Source organism: Polyodon spathula, chromosome 52, assembly GCF_017654505.1.
Source record: "Polyodon spathula isolate WHYD16114869_AA chromosome 52, ASM1765450v1, whole genome shotgun sequence".
Classification (NCBI taxonomy): domain Eukaryota; kingdom Metazoa; phylum Chordata; class Actinopteri; order Acipenseriformes; family Polyodontidae; genus Polyodon; species Polyodon spathula.
Window position 1 is genome coordinate 1,079,816 of NC_054585.1, and position 19,217 is coordinate 1,099,032.

At 41.4% G+C, this 19,217-nt stretch overlaps 1 protein-coding gene across 2 annotated transcripts in view; it reads right to left on the reverse strand.

Annotated features, from left to right (window-relative positions):
• Nucleotides 1-19,217, reverse strand: part of LOC121307036 (centrosome-associated protein 350-like) — a 57,043-nt gene that overhangs the window by 35,972 nt on the left and 1,854 nt on the right. The window contains exons 1-11 of one of the 2 annotated variants that reach the window (XM_041239107.1): nucleotides 17,377-17,494; nucleotides 15,813-15,856; nucleotides 15,164-15,257; nucleotides 13,274-13,361; nucleotides 11,941-12,374; nucleotides 6,311-6,421; nucleotides 5,804-5,881; nucleotides 3,730-3,843; nucleotides 2,310-3,028; nucleotides 1,703-1,803; nucleotides 107-483 (exon numbers count right to left, since the gene is read on the reverse strand). In XM_041239107.1, coding sequence (XP_041095041.1) covers nucleotides 107-483; nucleotides 1,703-1,803; nucleotides 2,310-3,028; nucleotides 3,730-3,843; nucleotides 5,804-5,881; nucleotides 6,311-6,421; nucleotides 11,941-12,374; nucleotides 13,274-13,361; nucleotides 15,164-15,257; nucleotides 15,813-15,856; nucleotides 17,377-17,401 — 2,185 coding nt within the window. In that variant the 5' untranslated portion in view covers nucleotides 17,402-17,494. Of the gene's footprint in view, nucleotides 1-106; nucleotides 484-1,702; nucleotides 1,804-2,309; nucleotides 3,029-3,729; nucleotides 3,844-5,803; nucleotides 5,882-6,310; nucleotides 6,422-11,940; nucleotides 12,375-13,273; nucleotides 13,362-15,163; nucleotides 15,258-15,812; nucleotides 15,857-17,376; nucleotides 17,495-19,217 lie in introns of those variants that run through there. The other variant, XM_041239108.1, reaches the window with a different exon arrangement.

Genomic DNA, 19,217 nt, shown 5'->3' on the forward strand with positions numbered 1-19,217 from the left:
TATTGACGTGAATCCTTCGCCATGGTAACGAGGGTGTTTCTGGATTGAATAGTGCCACAAGGCAAGGTAAAAGAGCTTATTTCCCAGTGCTGTGGACCCATTGTACCTGTAGAGTCAGGCTGTGTCCCTCTGCCCCCAGGCTGTTCAGGATCCTCACTCCAGGGCAGCTCCTCACTAACGGAGGTGGAGTCCAGGTCTCTGGGCAGGGCAGAGGTGCCTGACTGGCCAGTCTTGGAGCATCCTGGCACAGTCTGCTGCCTGGCTCTTGCACCGACAGATAGCCTGGCAATCTCAGTCTCAACACGGGTGCCCAGTGCTGCTGCAGCCTGTCTGATAGCCTCGACTCTCTCTGCCCGGCTCAGCGGCGCAGTGCCAGCTCCCCCTGCCAGCCTCCCTGCGGGGGCCAGGTCAGCTAGTCTCAGTGGACTCAAGCTGCAAACCTCCCTCTGTGCGCCTTCCACACTCAACAACTCTAGTGGAGCTCTGGAGAGGGAGGGAGGAGAGACAGGGTAGGGGGAGCAGAGGGAAAAGGGAGGGAAAACTTTAATGAATAACAAGTATTTCAATGCAGTATACTAAAATTTGCTTTCCAACCACTGTCCTTCACGCTCCGTATCTCATATAGTTACATAGCTAAACTAAGCAACATGCAGTATTGTGAGAAATATTTGGCCTAAAGTTCACAGAACACCAGACCAATCCTCTGTTTTCAGCTTTTTCTCATAGAAGTAGAACCAATTAAGATTTTTAATGAGAAATGTGTTCATTAACGACCTCATTGACTCAATTTCAAAGCATTAACAGATTGATTTAATTAACACATTTAATTTAAAAATCACTTGCTACTAAAGCTCTCACTAATATACCACGAGTTCAATACAACAACATTGTTTTTTGAAAATCCTACCCTATCTGTCTTCTGGTTTTCATTCCAACTGAGCTCTCACACGTTTAAATGGCTCCGGCAACGTTGAGTTAGCTATAACATTTTACAAGTAACTTCAACTCTGCAACTTTTTAGGAACTGAAAACAATTAAAAAGGTCTAATTAAGCACATTATTAGGTAAATGAAGGGTCTAGTTCAGTAACTGAGAGCTCAGCTGGAATGGAAACCAGAAGACACAGGGGGTCCCCAGGACCAGGTTTGGGAAGTCCTCTAGTTTGTTCTCTATTGCTATTCTTAATCATGTAAAAGTCAATTACATTTTATCAGCAATACCATCGTTGCCATTATGTTCTCAAACCTTGTCATTACCATCTCCAGTTTGCTTAGTGTTAAATTGGTACAGCCTCGGTTTCAGGATATTTTGATAGAGTATTAACCTGTTTCATTCCTTAAGTAACACTGCCCTCTGTTGGCCACTGAATTTTATTTATTTTATTTTGGGGGGGGGGGAGAGAATTTTTACAAATACAGTTAGATATGAACTTGGCTACTATTAATTTTCACTAATTCTGTGAAATATCAGTGTGCCATCTTTCAAAAGAAATCATGCAGATTCTGTGATGTCAGGAGATGACTGCCGGAGTCCATGAATCTAGCATCAAAAGCACTTCTGTTGTGGCAGTTCCTGACACACACTCATTAAAATGTATTATTCTACTTATCTGAGGCATTGACTGTCCCGTGTGGTATCTCAATGTAAATGGCATGTAAGTGTACGGAACTCCCCCGACACTCCCTCCAGATCACACATTTACCCTCTGCACTGCTGCTGCGCTCTCCCTACCCTGTCCCCACTCCACTGCAGCCGGTCCTGGTTGTCTCCATCACTCTGCCCCCCTGCAGCAGGCCCCTCCTTCTGTAAAGGGAAGAAAGAACCAAACCAAGTAAGAACTCTGGGGAACATTGTAAGGTAAATTATCCAGAACTTCAAGACCCACAATCTGAATACTAAGATAAAGATAATAGAAAAGTAAGCCAAGTAAAGAAAGTTTCAGCTCAGGCTTTCTTAGCACAGTATGTGATTTGTCCTCCTACCCATCCGCCTGTCCCACACCATCTGTGGTGATTAAAACGTACGTGGAGTTTATCTGTTTAAAGCGAAAGGAGGCTACGAGTGTATGGTAAAAGTTTGGTGAATACTGGTGCAAAATCAAGGCAGTTTGTGTTTACCATGTGGAGCGTGACAGACAGACAGACAGACAAATAGACAGACAGACAGATAGAAACCAGCAATAATGTTGCTAAAGCTAAAAAAATAATTGTAAAGCCTTGGTAGGATTCCTTCATTATTTCCATATTTACAGAAAAATGCCTTAATTAAAACATGGTTTGTAATCAAGTCTCCTCAGTACTCCTGCTCACCTTGGTGTCGGTGTCTCTCTGCCTCTTCCTGCTGTATGCTCCTGGACTTCGGCTCCCCTGGGTTCTGTGCAGGGCATCCCTCTGTTTTCTGAGCACCTCCTCCAGCAGCCCCCTCCTCCTCTCATCTTCCCTGCGGGCCTCACGTCTCTCCTCCAGAGCTCGCCTCGTCCTCTCTTTCGCCCGCCGCCCCATAAAGGCACGCACCTCCTCTACACTGTAGCTCCGGGCCTTAGGGGTGCGCTGTGGTTCCTGTGGCACTGTGTTTTCCTTCCCACCCCATCCAGCTGTTCTTCCTTTAGGTGCAGAGCTTGAAGTAGGAGGGGAGGAGTTTCCACTTTGTGGATCCTGATGTCTCTTGCTGTGGGTGGGGCTTTGTGAAGGAACAGGGCTTCTTGTTGAGCGTATTGGGCTTTTCTGGGAGGGGCTATGCGAAGGTGAGGTACTTTTCTTTGACAAGACTGTGCTTATTTGAGAGGGGCTTCTCTTTGACAAGGCGGTGGTCCTTTGGGAGGGGGTGGGGCTTCTCTTTGACAAAGCGATGGTTCTTTGGGAGGGGGAGGGGCTTCTCTTTGGCAAGGCGGTAGTTCTTTGAGAGGGGGAGGGGCTTCTCTTTAACAAGGATGGGCTTCTTTTGGAAAGGCCAGGGTTCCCATTGGATGGAAAGAGTTTCTTCTTTGAGGGAGGTTTGATGTCATTTTTCTCTTCTGAAAACTGTGACTCTGAAAAACCCCTTTGTTATGTTTCACCAACTTAATAACAGAAGTCATATGTTCTCATTTATAGTATACATTAAAAACCCAGTTTTCATCCTTAATGTTATCTGTGTATATACAAGGCATTTCTGAATGAAAATGTCTTACTGTATCATAACAAGAACACATGAAGATCTTGACATTTTTAAAACAGTGGGTGTTATTAGCTACTTGCCTTACAGACATCAAGCATTGGATGTCACAGAATTTTCTAATGTTGAATTCAGATAAAACAGAGGTTATGCTAGTGGGCTCACAGAAACAACTAAGGAAATGTGGGATTACATGAGCTCGACCCTTGCAGTCCCTCATCAAAACTTAATTATATCTGATTATAGCAGTTGTTTGTGTGACAAGCTGCCAAAATGTATTGTGGTTTGTTCTTTTTTTCTGCTATGTACTGTATAGTGCAATACTTTTGTATAAAAAGCGCTATATAAATGCAATAAATAAATATGAACCTGTTAATTTATCCAGGACCTTGACACTCAGTGGTCTTTTAGAAAAAATATTATCAACACTAGTATTATTGTCAATAATCATGTTTCTGACACAAGGGTATACTGATAACGTTCAAATCGACACTCAGGCATTCCATTCAAATTTAATATTAACCTTTGAAACCTTGAACCTTCTCCAGTACAATATGATTAGAAAAGAGAGAGTACCTCCTGGCCCCTGGGTGGCGCTCTCTCCCCTCTTAGGTCGGGGGACGGGCCCCAGTAGCATCCTCACCAGGCGCTGTCCATCTCGCCAGGCAGACACCCCCGGAGACCGGCCTCCTGCACAAGACACACAAACTGGCACGTCAATACAGGGAGGACAATGACCATTATGAAAAGGACAATACAACAGTGTACTTATAGCCAAGTATTATATAGTAGCATTTCAATGCAATTAGATGATCTATAGTATTTTGGGCATAACTTTTTGTAACAAATGTTTATGCTATATTTTATTAAAATTGGGAAAGCGTTTTTTAGATGTAGTCTTATAGAAAACCAACCATAGACCAAAAGGGTTGGATGATAATTGCATTTTTAATTGTTAATCATCAGCTAGAATTTGATTGTTACTTTCTCTGCTTTTTGGTTGCTGGTTTTTTAAGCCTTCCCTACATAAGAGGAGGGACTGAGTTCAAATAATTTTCTGCTGTCCAATTAAATTTGTAATCTATATAAAATAAATCTATATTTTTTTCTACGCCCAGTTTAATTACATGGTAGAGCCCCTCCCCCCAGCATCTCTTTCATGACAAATCAATAGTCTACAGGAAGAGAGAGGTACAAAACAATTCAGTGGTTGTGTCGTTGACCCTTTCAAGCATTATATGGCTGTCAGAAACATGATTATTGCTGATAATACTATTGTCGATAATATATTTTCTGTACAATATATAATAAAGACTAAACAAATTATAGATATCACAATTGTTGATATTTGTTCTAACCCTGCTCTGACTCTAGAACTCAAAGGAATGTCCGAACCAAGTTTCATCACAATTCGATAATACATTTATAGGTTAAAATATAAGTGTGACATACTGAGAGCCACCACAGATCTCTGCAGTGATAATAAAAGTGCTTCTCAAATACATTCTACAGACCAATCTGTATCAAATACCATTTTTATTGGGAGCCAGTCACAAGTATTGACCAAGTATTGTGGCGTTACTGTGACTGGTAAAATTAGGTAACTGTTTAGCGCAAGAGGCTAGAATATATTGGGCTTCACCTTTACAATACAGTAGGTCACCTATTCCATGCACTTAATGATAATACACCTCACACAGTACCACTTATGTAGACCCTCAGTGCTGAGTTAAATTGACATGAAGCCATTCAACTGTACATATGAACATCGACGCAGTGGTGGTGACCTTTTTATCTCCCCTGGCCCTGACCCCTGCTGACCCTGCCTGCAGTACATGAATAATGGGCATCTACACACGATCCAATGAGCTCCTTCCAGCTGTCTGGGCCTTACAAGGTCAGTGCACTCATTTGTCAAACATGCGCACCAAGTGCAGGCTGCCTATGTTATTTAATAATGTGACAAGCACTCAGCTAACAAGACTTCAGACTAACTAAATTCTCCCTGGTTAACAATTGCCCAGTCATTGTAAACCAACCCAGAACTCAATGAAAATAAGCAGGTGCCTCAAATTCTGCCTCAAAAACACGACTAGGTAACCGATTCCATACCCTCACCACACTCCATGTGTCTTCTTCCCTCTGCCTAAGTCTATCTCCATTTAATTTCCAGCTGTGGCATGGTTGAATGCTGTGCTGAAAGTATTAACTAGGGTCAACTCTTTTTAAAATGCTGAAGACTTCAGTCATGTCCCCCTTAATTCTAATTTGTTGAAGGCTTAATAGATTCCAGCCACTTCAAACTGCCCCCCCTGGGTTGCAGAATTGTGCAGTGATTAATTCATTCTTATTACAGTATCTCTCTGGCATTTTTGTATGTCAGCTTAGGACTGAATTATATTTATGATCTGTGTTTTTATTACCAAGCCCTGTCACAAAATAATTAAACTTTCAGGCACAGGAGAACAAGTGCCAAATATACCAGTTTGTTATTCCAAAACAGTGCTTGCGTTCAAAAAGCTCCTTGTTTAAAACACATGTACAGTACCGTACCTCTGAATAGTGCTGAAAAAGGAAAATAATGCATGCCAAAAGTGTACTTGCGAAATGAAACAGCCGCAAGGTTTTAAGAAGATGGGTGCTGGTTTACTTGTCTGTCTGCTCACGTCTCTGCAAGGAGGAGTGCTGGGTGAGGTTGTTTTCTTCAGTCTTGGGCTTTTCAAGCGACCTGCAAACACACAGACACTTAATAACCAATGCTTATAAAACACTTTATTAACGTCTCATAATAACAATTCTCTTATGAGTCCCAGTATTGACAGTCATCTAAAGTTCATAAGGAAAGCACTACTATAACTGTTTTTTTTTGTTCCTCACTTCCTGTAGCAACAAATTTGTCCAAAAAGAAACAAAAAAGAATCTGTGAAAGAGGAAGAACTACTAACTAAGGAGGATCGTGATTATCATGACAATTTTTAGCCTGTAAATGAAAATGTCATTATCATCCAATCCTATTGTAATGGGCGTCTTACAAGATCATGTTGACAGCAAAAAAAAAGTGTACGAGTGTGTGCGGTTAACATGCCTTACTATTGCTCTTCAATTCATATAAAACCTGTAATAGCAGTAACTGATATATTTAACATATGTTACTGACCCCCAGTTCCCTGTGTCTTGTCCCTCCTGTGAGTTGTCCCTTTGCTGCTGGGTTGGAGGCTGGCTCTGCCTTCACCTGGGCTCTCTGTTCTCTCAGGCACAACGGTGAACCCTGACAAGAGGAATGGGTAGCAGGGGGTTAAACAAACCTGTATCTATTGGAAAGATTCTACCTATGGTAGAAGGATGCGGCACCTTTAAGAGCGTGTATGTGTTTCATCTCCGTCGTTTTGAATGATGTAGGTAGTGAGCATGCTCAGAGACAGAAAGCACTTCAACACATAGAGGTGCATAATGTAAGAGATGAGCTCTGGAAGTGGGACCCTTTTCCGATGTGCGAAAGTACTGATTTATTATGCTAACTGGAACATGCTTTACACTGGAACCTGTTTTACTCTGGAACCTGCTTTACACTGGAACCTGTTTTACAATAGAACCTGCTTTACACTGGAACCTGCTTTAGACTGGAACCTGTTTTACACTGGAACCTGTTTTACAATAGAACCTGCTTTACACTGGAACCTGCTTTACACTGGAACCTGTTTTACTCTGGAAACTGCTTTACACTGGAACCTGTTTTACTCTGGAACCTGCTTTACACTGGAACCTGTTTTACTCTGGAACCTGCTTCACACTGGAACCTGGTTTAGACTGGAACCTGCTTTACACTGGGATCTGCTTTACACTGGAACCTGTTTTACTCTGGAACATGCTTTACACTGGAACCTGCTTTACACTTGTACCTGCTTTACACTGTACGCTCTAATAAAAGTAAGAAAGCTGCTGCAGTTGTACCTCCAGCTGACTTTCTTCATCTTCTACTGATTTATTATGCTAACTGGAACATGCTTTACACTGGAACTTGTTTTACTCTTGAACCTGCTTTACACTGGAACCTGTTTTACAATAGAACCTGCTTTACACTGGAACCTGCTTTAGACTGGAACCTGTTTTACTCTGGAACCTGCTTTACACTGGAACCTGTTTTACTCTGGAACCTGCTTTACACTGGAACCTGTTTTACTCTGGAACCTGCTTCACACTGGAACTTGCTTTACACTGGAACCTGCTTTACACTGGGATCTGCTTTACACTGGAACCTGTTTTAATCTGGAACATGCTTTACACTGGAACCTGCTTTACACTTGTACCTGCTTTACACTGTATGCTCTAATAAAAGCAAGAAAGCTGCTGCAGTTGTACCTCCAGCTGACTTTCTTCATCTTCTATTGATTTATTATGCTAACTGGAACATGCTTTACTCTGGAACCTGCTTCACACTGGAACCTGGTTTACACTGGAACCTGCCTTACACTGGGATCTGCTTTACACTGGAACCTGTTTTACTCTGGAACATGCTTTATACTGGAACCTGCTTTACACTTGTACCTGCTTTACACTGTAAGCTCTAATAAAAGTAAGAAAGCTGCTGCAGTTGTACCTCCAGCTGACTTTCTTCATCTTCTACTGATTTATTATGCTAACTGGAACATGCTTTACACTGGAACCTGTTTTACTCTGGAACCTGTTTTACACTGGAACCTGTTTTACAATAGAACCTGCTTTACACTGGAACCTGTTTTACACTGGAACCTGTTTTACAATAGAACCTGCTTTACACTGGAACCTGCTTTAGACTGGAAACTGCTTTACACTGGAACCTGTTTTACACTGGAACCTGTTTTACACTGGAACCTGCTTTACACTGGAACCTGTTTTACTCTGGAAACTGCTTTACACTGGAACCTGTTTTACTCTGGAACCTGCTTCACACTGGAACCTGGTTTACACTGGAATCTGCTTTACACTGGAACCTGTTTTACTCTGGAACCTGCTTCACACTGGAACCTGGTTTACACTGGAATCTGCTTTACACTGGAACCTGTTTTACTCTGGAACATGCTTTACACTGGAACCTGCTTTACACTTGTACCTGCTTTATACTGTACGCTCTAATAAAAGTAAGAAAGCTGCTGCAGTTGTACCTCCAGCTGACTTTCTTCATCTTCTACTGATTTATTATGCTAACTGGAACATTCTTTACACTGGAACCTGTTTTACTCTGGAACCTGCTTTACACTGGAACCTGTTCTACAATAGAACCTGTTTTACTCTGGAACCTGCTTTACACTGGAAACTGTTTTACTCTGGAACCTGCTTCACACTGGAACTTGCTTTACGCTTGTACCTGCTTTACACTGTACGCTCTAATAAAAGCAAGAAAGCTGCTGCAGTTGTACCTCCAGCTGACTTTCCTCATCTTCTACTGATTTATTATGCTAACTGGAACATGATTTACTCTGGAACCTGCTTCACACTGGAACCTGGTTTACACTGGAACCTGCCTTACACTGGGATCTGCTTTACACTGGAACCTGTTTTACTCTGGAACATGCTTTATACTGGAACCTGCTTTACACTTGTACCTGCTTTACACTGTACGCTCTAATAAAAGTAAGAAAGCTGCTGCAGTTGTACCTCCAGCTGACTTTCTTCATCTTCTACTGATTTATTATGCTAACTGGAACATGCTTTACACTGGAACTTGTTTTACTCTCGAACCTGCTTTACACTGGAACCTGTTTTACAATAGAACCTGCTTTACACTGGAACCTGCTTTAGACTGGAACCTGTTTTACTCTGGAACCTGCTTTACACTGGAACCTGTTTTACTCTGGAACCTGCTTTACACTGGAAACTGTTTTACTCTGGAACCTGCTTCACACTGGAACTTGCTTTACACTGGAACCTGCTTTACACTGGGATCTGCTTTACACTGGAACCTGTTTTAATCTGGAACATGCTTTACACTGGAACCTGCTTTACACTTGTACCTGCTTTACACTGTACACTCTAATAAAAGCAAGAAAGCTGCTGCAGTTGTACCTCCAGCTGACTTTCTTCATCTTCTACTGATTTATTATGCTAACTGGAACATGCTTTACACTGGAACTTGTTTTACTCTCGAACCTGCTTTACACTGGAACCTGTTTTACAATAGAACCTGCTTTACACTGGAACCTGCTTTAGACTGGAACCTGTTTTACTCTGGAACCTGCTTTACACTGGAACCTGTTTTACTCTGGAACCTGCTTTACACTGGAAACTGTTTTACTCTGGAACCTGCTTCACACTGGAACTTGCTTTACACTGGAACCTGCTTTACACTGGGATCTGCTTTACACTGGAACCTGTTTTAATCTGGAACATGCTTTATACTGGAACCTGCTTTACACTTGTACCTGCTTTACACTGTACGCTCTAATAAAAGCAAGAAAGCTGCTGCAGTTGTACCTCCAGCTGACTTTCTTCATCTTCTACTGATTTATTATGCTAACTGGAACATGCTTTACTCTGGAACCTGCTTCACACTGGAACCTGGTTTACACTGGAACCTGCCTTACACTGGGATCTGCTTTACACTGGAACCTGTTTTACTCTGGAACATGCTTTATACTGGAACCTGCTTTACACTTGTACCTGCTTTACACTGTACGCTCTAATAAAAGTAAGAAAGCTGCTGCAGTTGTACCTCCAGCTGACTTTCTTCATCTTCTACTGATTTATTATGCTAACTGGAACATGCTTTACACTGGAACCTGTTTTACTCTGGAACCTGTTTTACACTGGAACCTGCTTCACACTGGAACCTGGTTTACACTGGAATCTGCTTTACACTGGAACCTGTTTTACTCTGGAACCTGCTTCACACTGGAACCTGGTTTACACTGGAATCTGCTTTACACTGGAACCTGTTTTACTCTGGAACATGCTTTACACTGGAACCTGCTTTACACTTGTACTTGCTTTATACTGTACGCTCTAATAAAAGTAAGAAAGCTGCTGCAGTTGTACCTCCGGCTGACTTTCTTCATCTTCTACTGATTTATTATGCTAACTGGAACATGCTTTACACTGGAACTTGTTTTACTCTGGAACCTACTTTACACTGGAACCTGTTTTACAATAGAACCTGCTTTACACTGGAACCTGCTTTAGACTCGAACCTGTTTTACTTTGGAACCTGCTTTACACTGGAACCTGTTTTACTCTGGAACCTGCTTTACACTGGAACCTGTTTTACTCTGGAACCTGCTTCACACTGGAACCTGGTTTACACTGGAACCTGCCTTACACTGGGATCTGCTTTACACTGGAACCTGTTTTACTCTGAAACCTGCTTTACACTGGAACCTGTTTTACACTTGTACCTGCTTTACCCTGGAACCTGCTTTAGACTGGAACCTGCTTCACACTGGAACCTGGTTTACACTAGAACCTGCCTTACACTGGGATCTGCTTTACACTGGAACCTGTTTTACTCTGAAACCTGCTTTACACTGGAACCTGTTTTACAATAGAACCTGCTTTACCCTGGAACCTGCTTTAGACTGGAACCTGCTTTAGACTGGAACCTGCTTTACACTGGAACCTGTTTTACAATAGAACCTGCTTTACTCTGGAACCTGCTTTACACTGGAACCTGTTTTACTCTGGAACCTGCTTTACTCTGGAACCTGTTTTACTCTGGAACCTGCTTTACACTGGAACCTGTTTTACTCTGGAACCTGCTTCACACTGGAACCTGCTTTACACTGGAACCTGCTTTACACTGGAACCTGCTTCACACTGGAACCTGCTTTACACTGGAACCTGTTTTACTCTGGAACCTGCTTTACACTGGAACCTGTTTTACTCTGGAACCTGCTTCACACTGGAACCTGGTTTACACTGGAACCTGCCTTACACTGGGATCTGCTTTACACTGTACGCTCTAATAAAAGTAAGAAAGCTGCTGCAGTTGTACCTCCAGCTGACTTTCTTCATCTGCTACTGATTTATTATGCTAACTGGAACATGCTTTACACTGGAACTTGTTTTACTCTGGAACCTGCTTTACACTGGAACCTGTTTTACTCTGGAACCTGCTTCACACTGGAACCTGCTTTACACTGGGATCCGCTTTACACTGGAACCTGTTTTACAATAGAACCTGCTTTATACTGGAACCTGCTTTAGACTGGAACCTGTTTTACTCTGGAACCTGCTTTACACTGGAACCTGTTTTACTCTGGAACCTGCTTCACACTGGAACCTGGTTTACACTGGAACCTGCGTTACACTGGGATCTGCTTTACACTGGAACCTGTTTTACTCTGGAACATGCTTTACACTGGAACCTGCTTTACACTTGTACCTGCTTTACACTGTACGCTCTAATAAAAGTAAGAAAGCTGCTGCAGTTGTACCTCCAGCTGACTTTCTTCATCTTCTAACCATCCTGTCTATCTCACAGCCTGCCGGCTATCATCCAGGACAAAGCTCTCAAGTGTGATGGACTCTTTGCCGTTACCCGGACCAGGAGGTGGGGGTGGGGGTGGGGGGTTCATTACACTAAGCTCAAATCCACTTTCAGTCACCTTTGAAACGACTGGTTGTATGGGGCATTTTACATTTTCCAAATTATGAGTCCAAGCAACAACAGAAACCTGCGAAACTTCTTTGAAAATGTCAGATTGATCTGGTTACTTGAACAGTTGCAGAGAAAGTATCCATACTTCACGGCCTTTAGACAGATTTCAGTCATTTTTTGCCCCTCACTAATACTGTAGCATTCAAACTCAAACAGACCTCTACAGATGGGAGGGGGAGGTGCGAAGGTGACCTTCCTGACCTTCCTCGTGATCGCCCCCCGCTGGTAGACCTCAGTAGTGCTGCCCTGCACAGCCTGATGCTGCTGTCTCTGCTGGTGGATCCGTTCTCTCAGGCTCTGCAGGGTCCTGCTGGGAGGGTAGCCGGATTTCAGGAGCTGCCTGCGCTGAGAGAGAGATGGGGGAGAGGCATTACTGCCTGCTGGGCTCTGGGTTCCTCTTCCCTCTGTGCTTCCAACACTGCAGCTCATTGGCTGGTGCTTGTGGAGGATGCAGATGATGTCATCAGTGAGTTCTCGGGTTCTGCTCCACTCAGGAGTGCTCTGGGGCAGGTTTGTCTTCTCAGACAGGACCCCACTGCAGGGAAGTGTTCTGGTGCTCTCAGGTGAGATCTGGATCAAGCTGCTGTGTGGCCTGCAGGAAAGACACAGAGATGCTAGCCCTTTAGTTAAAGGAGGGCTAACCAAGTTTTGTCAATCCACTTTCTTACCTACGACTCACTAGTCTCTATTTTCTTCTGTTGAACATCTTTTGGTTCTTCGTTTGTATTTAAAACTTACATTTGCATAATGCATATATATATATATATATATATATATATATATATATATATATATATATATATATATATACATGGAGGGGGTTAAAATCCTCCCTGCCAAATGTGCAAATGTGTGTGTCAATTGTTTTGATAATTTGTTTTGGCAGTGTGTCAAGTGTTTTGATAATTTGTTTTGGCACTTGGCAAATTATTGTAAATTGATGCCAGCTGCCTGTGCCTGTTCTGTGGGGAAATAAAAATCCCACAGATCATTTACTCAAGGCTGCTGAGTTGAAGGAAGCAGGAAGTTGCCACGCAGTCAGTAGTGAGCAGTGTGTAAAACTGTGTGTTTTTGTCTAAACCTTGTCGACGGTTAGGATAGGTGTTTGTGTTTTGTTAACTGGTAAACAGCGTATCCGTGCAGTTCGGTTAGTTCAGGGACTTGTTTTAAATATTTAGTAAGTGCTCTGAAAAGGATTTGCTTAGTTTTTGTTTATTTTGAAAATTTTGATGTAAAAGCACTAAAACTTCAAGTCTGTGTGTCAGGGCTACGTTATTAAAGGGGCAAACAAACGGGAGAGAATACCTATTAAATCTACAGGTATGAAAAGTGTAGTTCTCCTTCCCCTTGTGCTGGATAAAGGCACACGTTTAGTACTGACATTGGGAATGCTGAACTGAATGCCACTCCGTTTGACGTGTTTCATATTACATGTCAGTCTCTGAATCTGACACCTCACATTGGTGTTGAAATGAAACAGAAACTCCTGACCTGAGGGAGGTCCAGTCAGCGTTCTGTGTTCTGAGGCTTCTGACAGTCTTCGAAAAGTCTGTCTCTGGGTTTGACTCTCCTTCCATTGCTGTGGACAAAAATATACATTATTATTAAACCTTTGCGGTCCATTTATTCAGCGCTTGTCAGACGCGTCAGGTCCAATTTATTTTCACACGCGCTGTTTATTTTACATTCGCTGTTTAAATTTTTTTTTTCAGAGTAAAACAGGTTTAAAAGGTACTGCATTAAAAAAGGACACTCAGTACTGCATCTCTGGCCAAGCCCCACCCCTTGTTCGTTGTATTTTGCACAAACCTCTTCATAGTCGTACTGATAAATCCTCTCCTGATTACGCGTTTTATCACCAAACTACTCAATGCGATCCAAGTCATTATTTTATTACTATAACATCTCAAAAAGCTCTGCAAATGTCTGTGATATTCTTTGAGCACTGGATGCAGAAGCAGCTAACTCCTTTGTTTGTATCTGTGTTATCTCTGTGGTGCAGGGGCTATGTGTATTGCTCAGACGTGGTCTCACTTGGCCATTGAAAGGTTTTCTCTGCTTTTTCCAGAGAAAAAACGACTAGAGACCTGTGCTTGACGTCTTTTTCATGATGTCGGACAGGGTCCAACATAGGACTGGAAAGGGACCATATAGGGTTAACAATATCATTGTTGTAATCATTATGTATTATTATTATTATTATTATTATTATTATTATTACTAGTATAGTAGTAGTAGTAGTAGTAGTAGTAGTAGTAGTAGTAGTAGTAGTAAAGTGACATTCTTCACATGAAGGATAACAGTAATATCTCTTGTAAAGGGGGTCATACAAGATCTCATGTTGACAGCAAAAAATGTGTAAAAAGTCGATGAGTGTGTGTGGTTGACATGCCTTGCAATCATTCTTCAATTCATAAAAAAACAAACAAAAAAAACTTTAACAGCAGTAATTTATACACATGAAGGGTAACAGTAAAATTTTAAAAAAATGTGGCAAAAACGGAAATGCATTTGCCTTCTGATAACCAGCCTGGCCAACAGACCTTTGAACAACACATCCAGCTAATAAGCTGCACAACTACAGTACCAGATCCACTAATAATCTACACAACTACAGTACCAGATCCACTAATAATCTACACAACTACAGTAAAGATCCACTAATAATCTACACAACTACAGTACAGATCCACTAATAATCTAAACAACTACAGTAAAGATCCACTAATAATCTACACAACTACAGTACAGATCCACTAATAATCTACACAACTACAGTACAGATCCACTAATAATCTACACAACTGCAGTACCAGATCCACTAATAATCTACACAACTACAGTACAGATCCACTAATAATCTACACAACTACAGTACAGATCCACTAATAATCTACACAACTGCAGTACCAGATCCACTAATAATCTACACAACTACAGTACAGATCCACTAATAATCTACACAACTACAGTACAGATCCACTAATAATCTACACAACTGCAGTACCAGATCCACTAATAATCTTCACAAATACAATACCGATCCACTAATAATCTACACAACTACAGTACCGATCCACTAATAATCTACACAACTACAGTACCGATCCACTAATAATCTACACAACTACAGCACCCGAAGTCAATCGCCCCTTTACATCTAGGAAATTGACAGAGACTGATGGTGAGATACCACCTCCTGGAGGAGTAAAGCCAGTCCTGCACCAGGTGCCTGGCCAGCAGGAGCCTCTGTAGTGCAGTAAGGTGATTTAGTCCCTGTTGATTTTGCCTCTATAATCCCCAGCAAAGTATATTATTTTCACAAACCTGCGCTCCCCAGACTTAGAATTAGAAGGAACAGGTTGGTCCCCCTTTTCCTACCTGGCTCTCTGTCCTGCTTCACCCTTGTTCCTTCTGTCCGCGGTGGATCTATTATTCTGTCCTGGATACCAAAGCTGTCCTCAACCAAGCAAAGCTAAAAGAGACAAAGAAAGGTTAGTTGTGTGATTGGATCAGAATCATCACAATGAAGGCAATGAAACACTGAGGAGCACAGACACAGCAGAGAAGAGCAGGCTTTCCAACAATCTGAAAGACGTTAAGAAAAGGATCTTTCATTGCACGGATAAACACTTCTCAAGATACACTGAAAATGTAGGACATATTTCCAGTACCTACCAGCATAGGCTTCTCCACCAATTACCCTGACTGCAAATCAGTGACAACACAATGGATTTGGAACACATATTGCACAGCAGTACTGCTTCAGATGGTCTAGTAACACCAAACTGCAATGGATTGCCCTTAAGTTATGTAAATAGTCTAGAAGTGCAGTAGCACAGAGGAGTTGCATTGAAGAGTGCTTGTAAGGAGTATCTTTTGAAATATACTGTAATGAAATGCATGGAGTGGTGATGGGTGACCCACAGGATGGGTATCATGAATCCATGACTGAATCCAGTTGTATATTTCATTCATTTGAAGGCACATTGACAAGCAGTGTGTAGGAGGAGAGGATTCTGGTACTCACCATGTCTTTGGCTTCCTTCAGCCTCTCCCAAGCCAACTCCACATCTAGGGGAGAAAAGGGGCCTTAACTCACCTCTGGACTGGAGAGCAACAATTTCACAGCAACAGAGCTTATTCAAATAAAAATAAACTGGAAAGCTGGTTTCATAGACCCTGATTAGCACTAATATACCTTTAGGTAGTGCAGACCAAGATTAGTCCTAACGAGGGTCTGTGAAACCAGCCATTACATTAGTAATTTGAGAACTTTAGAATTTGGAACTATTTTAACCTTTATATGTATACAGTTTTTCAGTGTAGTGTTTTAACAAGGAATCACACAGAAAAATAGCGTTTCTGGGGGAGTAAAAATAGATTACTTACTGGTTATTAATGAGAATCTTGGCAGCAAGGAAGTGGAGAAATCTACTGCTCATTATTAACTCTATGAACACAGTTGGAATACTTTTTTCAAGTTTTACTTGTGTTCACCAGGAATAAGAGCTTTTTTTTTTTTTTGATGGTCAGTGTGTATCCAGATCATGTTCCATCCTGCACCTATGCTGGTGCTCTGATCCAAATGAGCAGTTACTTCATGACCATGAAAAGAGAAGCTCATAAGAGACATTTTCTTTCTCCTGGCAAAGCTCACGAGTAAAATGTATTCCCGTCTGATTTACGACCCATGTGTGAATAAGAATATCACAACAATCAGAAATGTGGGGATGCAGCATAGGGTACAGGAAAGGTAAAAGTAACAGGGTTCCTGTAAACACTGATGATCCTGCTTGCTGCAAGAGAAGTGACAGTGCTGCAGAGCTAATAAAAAATGTTTTACTGCTCTTAATCAAAAGGCAGGGTGACAGTACTAGAGAGATGAGAATGATAATTGTAAAGGTGCTGGGTGACAGTGCTGGAGAGCTGAGAATGATCATTGTAAAGGTGCCTGGTGACAGCACTGGAGAGCTGAGAATGATCATTGTAAAGGTGCTGGGTGACAGTGCTGGAGAGCTGAGAATGATCATTGTAAAGGTGCTGGGTGACAGTGCTGGAGAGCTGAGAATGATCATTGTAAAGGTGCCTGGTGACAGCACTGGATAGCTGAGAATGATCATTGTAAAGGTGCTGGGTGACAGCACTGGAGAGCTGAGAATGATCATTGTAAAGGTGCCTGGTGACAGCACTGCAGAGCTGAGAATAACCATTGTAAAGGTGCCTGGTGACAGCGCTGGAGAGCTGAGAATGATCATTGTAAAGGTGCTGGGTGACAGTGCTGGAGAGCTGAGAATGATCATTGTAAAGGTGCTGGGTGACAGTGCTGGAGAGCTGAGAATGATCATTGTAAAGGTGCTGGGTGACAGTACTGGAGAGCTGAGAATGATGATTGTAAAGGTGCCTGGTGACAGCACTGGAGAGCTGAGAATGATCATTGTAAAGGTGCCTGGTGACAGCACTGGAGAGCTGAGAATGATCATTGTAAAGGTGCTGGGTGACAGTGCTGGAGAGCTGAAAGGGGTGCAGGGTTTATGGAGCGCTATCACAAACATTCCTGCAAAACTGTAAGCCTGTCCTCATGCTTCACTCACCCTCCAGTTTACATGATCCCTCCATTGAGTTCCAGCCTGCTTACTGTGCTAAGACTTCAGTATGTTTGCTGTTTTTTCTTTACTTTAGAAACTGCAAATAAGAAATGCAATGGATTCCATATCTATAAAATTAACCATTTGTCTACATTAATATCCATCACTTGGGATATAAGCACTAACTTGTTTCTTGCTATGAAGGTTATTGTGCTGTTTTCATAATGTTAATGTTAAAACATTTTAAAACTCAGTAGTTAAAAACACCCCTGTGGCCACAACTCAGATCTTAAACAGACCGTCTCTGTGGTATTCTTAAATCCACTGGGGGTAGTGCTGCAGGGTCACAGGTTAATGGCTATACTCTGGAAAACTAGTTGAACTTTGAGATAAAACACGTTTGAAAGCCACTTTTGAGGCCACAGGGATGCTTTAAAGTTATGAGTTTTAAAAAGTCACCAGGATGTAAAATTAAAAAAGTAAGCATGAATTTATATAAACCTGCAAATATGAATGAACTAGTTCAAATAAGTTCTGAGATATGAAGCTTTACCACTGCTGAGGGGACAGCTTTATAAAATAACAGTCACAGAGGGTTCATTTCTCTTGAATAATAGCCATGATCAAACCTGACTGAGTGATGTGCAACAAGGATGGCAGACAGGTGTTATGTTAGTAGTGTCACAGTGTTGCATACTTTATCAAAAAGCTGACCTTATTACTGCTTGTCACTAAGTAACTTTATGTGCCAAAAAGGCAACTGTTTACAGCAGTACGATGTTTAAAACATATAAAAGCTATTATCTGGCAAAGCAAAACAGAACTAAAAAACCATTAAAAAAAATGATACAAGAAACAACTTACAATATGCTGGTGTTTCCATATTAAACTTCTATTCAAACAACCCTCTTTATTCAAACTTGGGAAACTACACATTTACAGTGAAAGATGTCGAAAAGCTTCGTTAAGCAAATCTATGTCTATTGTTACAATATTCTACCACTAGAGGGAGCACTAGATCATAAACTATTTTTAGAAGATTTCTTTTTGTGCTCATTCTACAAGTAATATGTAATACTGTCCACAAGTTCAGCCCAACAGTACTTCAATCGGTTAAATGTTAATAACAATATGGCACAATGCATACAGATGGAGACGCATGTCTGCATGCCACACTTGCATTCTTAGATATAACTAGTGAAGTAATTATCCAATTGTGATGAAACTTACTCAGGGCGATCTTTAGCACATGTTATTGATCGTATCAGAATCTGGGTGTATACAAAGTTGTCTGTCCGTCTGTCTGTAATTCACACTTCAATGTGATGCATACTAATATGCACTGTAATAATACCCCATGATTATAGAAGCTGCATTAGGGAAATTCATGTAAACTACAGGCAATACCAATATTGTTTTAGTTTATTAACTGGCATTACATTGGTGATTGAAAAATAATAATAAATAACTCTTTCAAAGCTCCACACCTGCAGGTCTGGAGGAGGACTCCTGTCAAGAGAAAATACAATAGCAGACTGTGGATGATCACACAATACACTCGTTCTGGATTTATAGTTTTTTTTTTTAAGGGCTCTCCAACAACAACAACAAATAATACTAATTTACTGGCGTAATCGGTGAAGAAAATCCCACTGTTTCATTTGAGCACAAAAACATATTTAAGCCAGTGTTCTAATGATTCAATAACACAGTGTAACAATTTTTTTTTTTTTTTTTTTTTTGTTCCTGGGTAGTAAGTGTTATTTCCTAATTGCTTATGCCTCAAAAGTATAGAAAATGGCTATTATTCCCCACAAACTTTGCTTTTGTGACCAGGACAGTGATAT